Source organism: Cyprinodon variegatus, unplaced genomic scaffold (assembly GCF_000732505.1).
Source record: "Cyprinodon variegatus isolate N-32 unplaced genomic scaffold, C_variegatus-1.0 Scaffold833, whole genome shotgun sequence".
NCBI classification, from domain to species: domain Eukaryota; kingdom Metazoa; phylum Chordata; class Actinopteri; order Cyprinodontiformes; family Cyprinodontidae; genus Cyprinodon; species Cyprinodon variegatus.
Window position 1 is genome coordinate 250,664 of NW_015151286.1, and position 9,689 is coordinate 260,352.

The 9,689-nt window shown below is 39.9% G+C and overlaps 1 protein-coding gene across 4 annotated transcripts in view; it reads left to right on the top strand.

The window, feature by feature from the left end:
* Positions 1-9,689, top strand: part of LOC107099042 (pleckstrin homology domain-containing family H member 1-like) — a 61,342-nt gene that overhangs the window by 40,701 nt on the left and 10,952 nt on the right. For all 4 annotated transcript variants that reach the window (XM_015396976.1, XM_015396975.1, XM_015396977.1 and 1 more), the window contains exons 16-25: positions 550-630; positions 762-941; positions 1,030-1,141; positions 2,505-2,617; positions 4,659-4,835; positions 4,921-5,018; positions 5,129-5,306; positions 6,640-6,795; positions 7,929-8,026; positions 8,123-8,264. In XM_015396976.1, coding sequence (XP_015252462.1) covers positions 550-630; positions 762-941; positions 1,030-1,141; positions 2,505-2,617; positions 4,659-4,835; positions 4,921-5,018; positions 5,129-5,306; positions 6,640-6,795; positions 7,929-8,026; positions 8,123-8,264 — 1,335 coding nt within the window. The remainder of the gene's footprint in view (positions 1-549; positions 631-761; positions 942-1,029; positions 1,142-2,504; positions 2,618-4,658; positions 4,836-4,920; positions 5,019-5,128; positions 5,307-6,639; positions 6,796-7,928; positions 8,027-8,122; positions 8,265-9,689) is intronic.

The following is a 9,689-nucleotide window of genomic DNA, read 5'->3' on the forward strand; positions in this document are numbered from 1 at the left end:
TTGAGCAATGCCAGACCGAACTTCCCGACCTCAAACCTTGTGGGCGGGACTAAGTTCGGAATGGCACCCAGGCTACTGTAAGGTGCCTTGGTCAAACTCAGTGACCGGCGTACCTGACATGTAACAACCATATTGCTTTAGGTTAATACACTGTATTGATTAGGCTAAGTATGCTTCCAAAAAAAAAAAAACTATTCCACCACCCCCCTTCTTTTTTTACAACTAGACTACTGGGCTTATCTCTCCACTTTTAGACAATTAAGAGAGAAGTTTCTTCATTTTCTTTGGAAAAATAGCTCAAGCAATGTTGAAATGTGATGAGGGGGATGACATACATACATTTTAAGTGCACAGATGTGTTACATCTTGATTTAGACTGAATTACTCATTTAGCTCAGGTTTCTGGTTTAAGTGCAACAACTTTAATTGTGTTTAAGTAATCGGAGAATTTTGATTAGAGACACAAAAAAAGTTATTTTACAAACGGCCATAGTGTCCAAGTTTTTTCTAACTTTTCTTATGTCCTTTGTGCTAATTCTCCTTTATAAGGTTAAACATGGACACTCAAAGCTGGTCTGGTGCTCTTTGGTGGGAAAAGTATTTTGCTACTTTCGCAATCAGGAGGACAAGGTTTGAGATGTTAATATGTCTCTGTATGTTCTGGCAAATCATTTATTTTGTGCAATTGAATAACTTATAAGCAAAAATTTGCTTTTGATTGTTTTTTTAATTTATTGCTTGTGCTAATCTGTGTTTTCCAGCTGCCTCTGGGTCAGCTGCAGATGAAGGAGGCATCTGTGCAGGAAGTGGATCGCTCATGTGATTCAGACGAGGACTATGAGGCAGGGGATCGGGGATTCCTCTCCTCTCACTGCACCTTAGTGGTCCAACCCAAAGACCAGAGTCCTACTTATCTGCTCATTGGCACCAAGCAGGAGAAGGTTGCAGAAGAGGAAACCTGAATTATCAAGCATCTTTTTCTGCCTTGAAATCTAAAAGTGTGTTTTGTTTTGTTTTTTTTCTTTGCAGGACACATGGTTGTATCACCTGACAGTAGCGGCTGGCAGCAGTGCAACCTTGAAAGTAGGCACAGAGTATGAGCAACTCATTGGTAAACTCATGGATGTGGAGGGAGACCCAGGTGAGAGGTTTTTATTATAAAGAATCTGACTTTTCGGTTTATCTTAGGTTTCATGAATGGGAGCTAAAATGGGAAGGTTCTGACCTAATTTCTATGCAAAGCATTAGGACTAAGACAGATTTTTTTTTTATTAGATTATAAAGATGTAAATACTTTATTAAGATTTTCTTTTGCTTTTGCTCTAGATGCTTGGAACGTGTTTTGCTCTAAATTTGGTTTTTGAAGTTAATTACACCAGTGTGAACCCATTTCAGGACTCTGAAGCATACCAGCTTTACCCTGGTCTGTTTCCAATGCCAGCATTGGGTTTGGTTTATCAGAAATCCAGAGCAGTCTGCTGTAAAGAGGAAAAAATATAGTCCAGTGTACCTGGAAGAAAGGATGTGATGTAAGAGCAACACATTTCAGGAGGTTATATTGAGTTTTGAAGAGGATCAGACACAGAAATAATTTTGAAAACCAATGGACTCTGTTCTTTGTGATATTCAATATTGGAGCAGCAATGCCCCCTAAATATTTAGTTGCAACTGCAACAGGGCCTATACACGAGTGAGGAGAGAGTGGAGTGTGAGATCGATAGACGGATTGGCTGCTGCTACAATGTTGACCTGTCGTGGTGAAGAGAGCTTAGTGAAAAGGCAAAGCTCTAGATTTAGCAGTCGGTCTATGTTCCTACCCTCACCTATTGTCATAAAATACAGAGATCCAAGCCTCTGAAATGAGCTACCTCTGCAGGGGGGCTGGGCTCTCCCTTAGAGATAAGGTGAGGAACTTGGTCATTCCAGAGACGCTCAGAGTAGAGCCGCTTTTCCTCCTCACCGACATATTTGTCAGATCTCCCCCGGACGCCTCCCTCAGGAGATGTTACAGGCACGTCCAACTGGTAGGAGGCCAGGGGACGAACCAGGACATGCTGGAGAGACTATGACTCTCAGCTGGAATGAGAGTGCCTTGGTTCACTCCAAGAGGAGCTCAAGGATGTGTCTGGGAGTCTCTGCTGACAATGCTGCCTCCTTGACCCGTTCCGGGATGAAGCGGGAAATGACGATTACCTTTCATTAACCCTAATGTGTGCTTTTTTAAAAGTATTTCTAAAGGGGGATTTATTGTTTTATTCTACTTCTTTTAAAAATTGATGTGATAAAAGTGTCAGATAAAGGACATAAATTAATTCTTTACAAGGTCGTACTGTGTTTTTTTGAATCATGATGTGGGCTAGCTCCAGTTCCCACTCCAGACCCTGTTTACCAATGCAGAGCAGCCTGTAATTTGGTTTTCTGACTCATAATAGCTTTGAAACTCAATATTGCTTTGTCTGTGTAGGTTTACATATAAACACATCTTCCTCTTTGTGTTTTTGCAGAGTCTGTGTTGTGGAAGAGCGAGGCCTTGAGTTTCTGTAAGGAGGGTCTGCGCTCGCCTCTCACCACCCTGCCATCTGAAGCTCTGCAGACTGAAGCTCTTAAACTATTCAAGGTCTGTCTCCAAACTCCTCATCCCTCTGTTTGTTTTCTGTTTGTGCTCCACTTAACCTCCCAACCCCCGAATCCTCTGCCATTCTGTCTACATCTCTTATATTTTCTCCCCTGTGTTGCATCGTGGATGTGCTTCCTGGTCCATCCTTTCTCTTCCCTCCTGCTTCTAAAATAGATCAGAGGCTTGCATCCGAGGGGCCTACCTCATCAAGAGTCTGGAAGAGAGATAATAGTCTTGATTATCTTCCCTGATTGAGGCTAACTGTTCCTGTGGTTTGTTGCCACTGGAAAAGAACCCCCACTCTTATCCTTTAAGAAAAGTCATGACAGGTCATGCACCATTGCACATAGAAAAGATTAGATGAAGGACACAAAATGTGATCAAAGCAGAACCAGGAGGTTGTAGGGGGGCTGGCAGTTCCCTTTTCTCTGTCTCAACTCTCTAGCTCTGAATGTGGCCCCTCAGGAGCCTCCTCCCTGAACCGTCAATGTTCCAAACCCCCAAATGCTCCATTGAAGGCAGAAATGATCATCTCTATCTTTGACCAGCCAGCCCTAAAAACTGTCCCAAATGCAAACAATGAGCCTAAATGGAATGAATGACAGCCTTTTACATCTCAGCCTTTTGAAGTTTTAATGAATCAGAAGAGCCTCGTGGAAAATATTAAATAGTGCCCCTGTTTTCAGCTCAAACAAAAGAAATCTACTATTAAAGTTTTTTGTGTATGTGCTCTTTTTATTTCTAGTGAACCCTTTGTCCTTGTTCACATTATGTCATGTCATACGCACAAAACTTATTAGATATGGTCCTGTGGGGCCTAATTTCTTCATTTGAGACATTAAAGGCATGAAAAGGAACTTATAGCAAGAGCTGCATATTAAAGGAATAGTACACCCAAAACATGATTAGCCTTCATTTTCTACTCACCCCCATGCTGAACAACACTCTGGAGTACTTTTTTGATATCTCAAATGCATCTGGAGATCTGGGAGGCTTCTTGCTGTCTGCTGACATTCAAATAATGGAGGTCTATGGTGCCCGAGGCAGAAAGGTCCATAAAAGTCCACAAAAAACGTGTCAATATTCCTCCATACTGCTCGTCCAATGTATTCCAAGTGTCCTGAGTGGGTAGCATCCAGAATTTACTCGAAACGAAGTCATTTAGAATGTTTTTAGAGCATAAACAGTAGTGTATAGGATTTCCTGAAAGCGCGTTCACGAGTCTACGGAAACCGCGGCAGACCAAACCAGATGAAAGTGCGCATTCAGCGTCTGCTCTGCCGATAATGCAAGCGTAGAAGAAGAAATGTGCTGTTTACCTGTGCAAAGAAAGAAACAACGAAAGAAAAATGTCTGAGGACTTCAGTGTTGAGGAAGAGCATGAGTTCTTTGCTGAGCTGAATGCGCACTTTCATCTGGTTTGGTCTGCCGGCTTCCGTAACGTCGTGAACTCGCAGGCGCGCGCTTTCAGGAAATCCTATACACTACTGTTTATGCTCTAAAAACATTCTAAATGACTTCGTTTCGAGTAAATTATGGACGCTACCCACTCAGGACACTTGGAATACATTGGACGAGCAGTATGGAGGAATATTCACACGTTTTTTGTGGACTTTTATGGACCTTTCTGCCTCGGGCGCCATAGACCTCCATTATTTGAATGTCAGCAGACAGCAAGAAGCCTCCCAGATCTCCAGATGCATTTGAGATATCAAAAAAGTACTCCAGAGTGTTGTTCAGCATGGGGGTGAGTAGAAAATGAAGGCTAATCATGTTTTGGGTGTACTATTCCTTTAACCGGTTTGACAATGCCTTGTTGAAAGAGAATGGTGTGGCCTTGAAGGTGAAACAGACTGAGTGAAAACTTTCATAGTGAGTAAATAGGATAAATAATATGTAATAGAAATCTAAACTGATAATGGGTATTCATTTTAATCAGTGTGCATAGCTGATACACGGCATATAAGATATAAATGACATTTCCTTTGTAGTTCCTTTGTCTTCTGTTAGCTAATATTAGTGATTATGCTCCTCTTTGCAGTCCTGTCAGCTTTTCATCAACGTGCTGGTTGAGTCTCCTTCTGTTGATTACCACACATCCCTGGCCCAGAATGCTCTGCAAGTGTGTCTGACCCACCCAGAGCTGCAGAACGAAATGTACTGCCAGCTGATCAAGCAAACCAACCGCCGGATACCGAACAACTACTCCCTCACCCAGGTCGGCTCAGTTATCCAAAATATAAAAGGAATAAATAGATTTTGTTGATGGTGTAAACAAGCGTAATATGTGATCCTTTCTGCAGTGTTGGCAGCTGTTGTCGCTGTGTGTGGCGCTCTTCCTCCCACAGCAGCATTTCCTTTGGTACCTGAGGCAGTATCTTCAGCTTAGTGCTGACCCCAGGTGAAAACTTATACCATCACTTTGCAAACTACTATAAAGTCATTGAATCCAGTTTTTGGCCCTTTTTAGGTGATGTCATTTTTTACTCTATGGTTTCTCTTACTATAAAGGACTGAGGTTGGGAAGTATGCTGTATACTGTCAGAGATCTTTGGAGAGAACGCTACAGAATGGAGAGCGGGAAGCGAAACCCTCCCGGATGGAGATAGTGTCCATCCTGCTTAGAAACCCCTATCATCACTCACTGCCTTTCAGCATCCCAGTTCACTTTATGAACAACACTTATCAGGTACCATGCACTTTTAAAATGCTTTCCAACTCATAATTCCTTAAAACTCTTCCCTGATCTAACAGCATGGATTATTGATCAACACTGATCAGTCTATCTTGTTTTAAAATGGGTTGTGTCCTTGTAGCTGTGTATTTTCCACCTGTTTGTTCATCTGATACATTTTTACAGGTTATTTTAATAAGCAGATATTCTATCTGATTGGGACATTTCTGTTTATTTGTCTATGTGTTTGGCAGACAATTCCAAAAACATATATCCTTACCAATGAATAAGAAAATTGAATAAGAAAAAGTGAATTCAAAAGAAAAGAACCACTTAAAGGAATAGTACACCCAAAACATGATTAGCCTTCATTTTCTACTCACCCCCATGCTGAACAACACTCTGGAGTACTTTTTTGATATCTCAAATGCATCTGGAGATCTGGGAGGCTTCTTGCTGTCTGCTGACATTCAAATAATGGAGGTCTATGGTGCCCGAGGCAGAAAGGTCCATAAAAGTCCACAAAAAACGTGTCAATATTCCTCCATACTGCTCGTCCAATGTATTCCAAGTGTCCTGAGTGGGTAGCGTCCATAATTTACTCGAAACAAAGTCATTTAGAATGTTTTTAGAGCATAAACAGTAGTGTATAGGATTTCCTGAAAGCGCGTTCACGAGTCTACGGAAACCGCGGCAGACCAAACCAGATGAAAGTGCGCATTCAGCTCGGCAAAGAACTCATGCTCTTCCTCAACACTGAAGTCCTCAGACATTTTTCTTTCGTTGTTTCTTTCTTTGCACAGGTAAACAGCACATTTGTTCTTCTACGCTTGCATTATCGGCAGAGCAGACGCTGAATGCGCACTTTCATCTGGTTTGGTCTGCCGGCTTCCGTAGCGTCCTGAACGCGCAGGCGCGCGCTTTCAGGAAATCCTATACACTACTGTTTATGCTCTAAAAACATTCTAAATGACTTTGTTTCGAGTAAATTCTGGACGCTACCCACTCAGGACACTTGGAATACATTGGACGAGCAGTATGGAGGAATATTGACACGTTTTTTGTGGACTTTTATGGACCTTTCTGCCTCGGGCGCCATAGACCTCCATTATTTGAATGTCAGCAGACAGCAAGAAGCCTCCCAGATCTCCAGATGCATTTGAGATATCAAAAAAGTACTCCAGAGTGTTGTTCAGCATGGGGGTGAGTAGAAAATGAAGGCTAATCATGTTTTGGGTGTACTATTCCTTTAATAAAGATGCATGTATGCAGTTGCAGTTTGCATGCATCTTGTAGCCGAAGCACCACCACAAAGTTGACCCCTCAATCAGACGTGTGCTCTGCGCAGGTTGTGGGGTTTGACGGCTCCACTACTGTGGAAGAGTTCCTAAACACACTGAACCAGCGGATCGGCATGAGGAAACCCCAGCTAACAGGGTTTACACTCTTCACCGATGATCCGTCTGGTAAAGATCTGGAGCACTGCCTGCAGCCATCAGCCAAGGTAAGACCAATAAGTGTTGGACAGATGTGCACAAAAAATGTTTACTGTTATTTAAATAAATACCAGAAAAAAACCCCAAAATGAATATATTTGCGTGTAGAATCTATATCAAATAATTCTATAAATAACAAACTAGTCCACGATTGGGTTATGACCATAGAAATAACTCCAACAGAGATAGTTTATAAATTTAACATCATTAATACATTTCAGTTTTTATTGATTAATTAGATAATTACCTTAATGAATCGTTTATTATGTCCAGATGATTTGTTTAAAACACCTCAGCATATAATTGGTTAATTAGCAAAAACTGGAAAAAGATAAAATCATGTTCTGCTACAAGGGAATTTGAAAAATAAATTAACTAAATTAAAATGATGAAAAAAATGCTTTTTCAGAAGAATGAATGAAAATTGTTTTGATTGTCATATTTATTTTGTTACTCTGGTTAGAATTTTATTTTAAGCTTCCCTATTTCTTGTGACTTTGCTGCTAGTACACATTGATTTCCTTGAAAGAGATAATTTTGTTCCAATATCATCTAATACACTTGGGTGCTTCTGACTGTCAGTACAACATACTTTCCTGCTGTATTTGCATTTAGTGGAGTAAACGTCCATATATTTGATCATGTTCAAAAACAGTCAAAAAAGTTCTGGACCTCCATTTGACAATTTTTTTTTACTTCAGAGCTGCCATCTCCTGGTTGAAAGGACTAATGGAAGTTTTTACAGTATCATTGTGTTGAAGCCATGGCTTTTTTTTTTTTTGCTTTAATACAACTTTATTTGTTTCTGCAAAGAACAATACAGAGCAACCATATTGCACTATAGGTATTCACAACAACCATTATTTACAGACATTTTCAACAAGTGTAAATTCACATTTTTACCATTCAAGTAAATGTCCTCATTTTGTGCAAAACAATAAGGAAGAAAGACAAGAAAAAATAAAAATAAATTAAGATCATACATCTATTAAACAAAAGTTAACGCTAGGGGGAAACAGCGCTCTAAATAATATTAAAAAGGACAAAGGCTTCTCGAGTTTTGATTGCTTTTTTATTTTCTGATAATTGTATGGTGTCAATATGTTGTGTTGAAACCATGGCTGTTATCTATTTGCTCCAGATCTGTGATGTCATTTCTAAGTGGGAGCAGGCCCTGAAAGAACTGCATCCTGGGAAAAATGAAGGGACACGGATTGTTCGGCTAACCTACAAAAACAGGTTCATCTTTTATTCTGTCATGAAATTTTTTGTGAAAATATGGATATGGCCGATTGCTGTGATGGATCACAGGATGCTGCCCTTCTCTGTGTTCAGGCTGCGTTTCAGAGCTCAGGTTAAAGGAGAGACGGAGCGAGAGCGCCTCCTGCTGGTGTACCAGGTGAATGATGAAGTTCAGCGAGGCCTCTTCCCTGTGAACAAAGAGCTGGCTCTGGAGGTGGCTGCACTCATTGCACAGGTCTGAAAATGATCATTTCATATAAGGGTGATATATATAATGTCTCACATCAGAAATACAAACTTTCTGTTATTGTGATGTAATGAGATAGGAGAACAAAAATGTGCATAGTTTTAAAGCTGCCAAGTATGGCATGCTTTTAATTTCAGTCTGCCACCAGAAAGACACTTTTAGCTAAAATTGTCCATCCAGATATTAGTATGTTTTGAACAGTGGAAACATTTAGAATGTGGAGCATTATATTAAAAAAAAATCTCTTTTTTTTTCTCCTTTTTTTTTTACTTCAAACTCCACCCTAGTTTTACACGCATCTAAAGTCCAGTCATCTGTAAAGTTATTTTAGCTGAACCACTAACCCCAGTTCCAGAGGAGGAATTTAACTCCTGTATGTTTTATTGTCTTTAATCACTGTAAGACATGGGTCACCAACCTTTTTATGTCTGGGAGCTACTTCATCGATACTCAGCCTTTTGGACGGGCATCCAATACTGACCTATGAAAAGGTGGAGTCAGTATTCACCTAATCTTTATAGATAATGAACATATTTCTATTGTTTATTTTCAATTCTAATTTGCTTTTAGATATTTTTATTTTGAAATCCTTACAACTGCTTAAATGTTCTAAATTATTGATAAAAAAAACAATAAGAGCAGCAACATAGAATAAAATTTCAAACTTAGTCCACTGGTGAGATGCTCAGGACACCCCATGTGGTCCTTGAGGGCCCCTTTGGTGCCCTTGGTCACCATGTTGGTGACTCCTGCTGTAAGAAGATGGACCCAGGGTGTAACTTCGATATTTGTTTATCCACATAGTATAAATGTTCATAAACTACTACAAGCACAGTTTAAACTATAAACAGTGGAACCAGACAGCAAACGAAATCCAGAAATGTCCTGACTGTATCCAGGTCACAGCTTTACAACTGTTGTAACTCCACTAGTGTCTCAGCTAAATTAATGAGCTAATAAACATCTAAAGTATCAATATTGTCATTCCAACCTGCTATATATTCTCTGTGCGATGTTATTTTGTATTTTTCCCCAAAGCGGATGTGCTTTACTGTGTAATCGCATCTCTCTAAACCTGGTGTATTTCTCAGTCTGAGCTATGCAAGCCCTCTTGCATAAAACTTTCTCTGGTGTGTTCTTTTCAATTTCAATGAGAGCAAAATACGCTATATAAGATGACTGTTTAATAGTCTATAATGTAATTGATAACATAAAATAGTACTTAAAATAATTGTACATGGCTAAACATCGTGTGGAATGGAAACAAGTGTTTTGTTTTGTTAATTGATAAATTGACAAGTAGGAAAGGGGCAGGACGGTATAAGATGTATCTTCTACCTGCTCCTTTTCGAACAGAAAATATAAAATTTGCATGTCACATGGGCAAAATAATTTGTTTTATATTTTCATTCT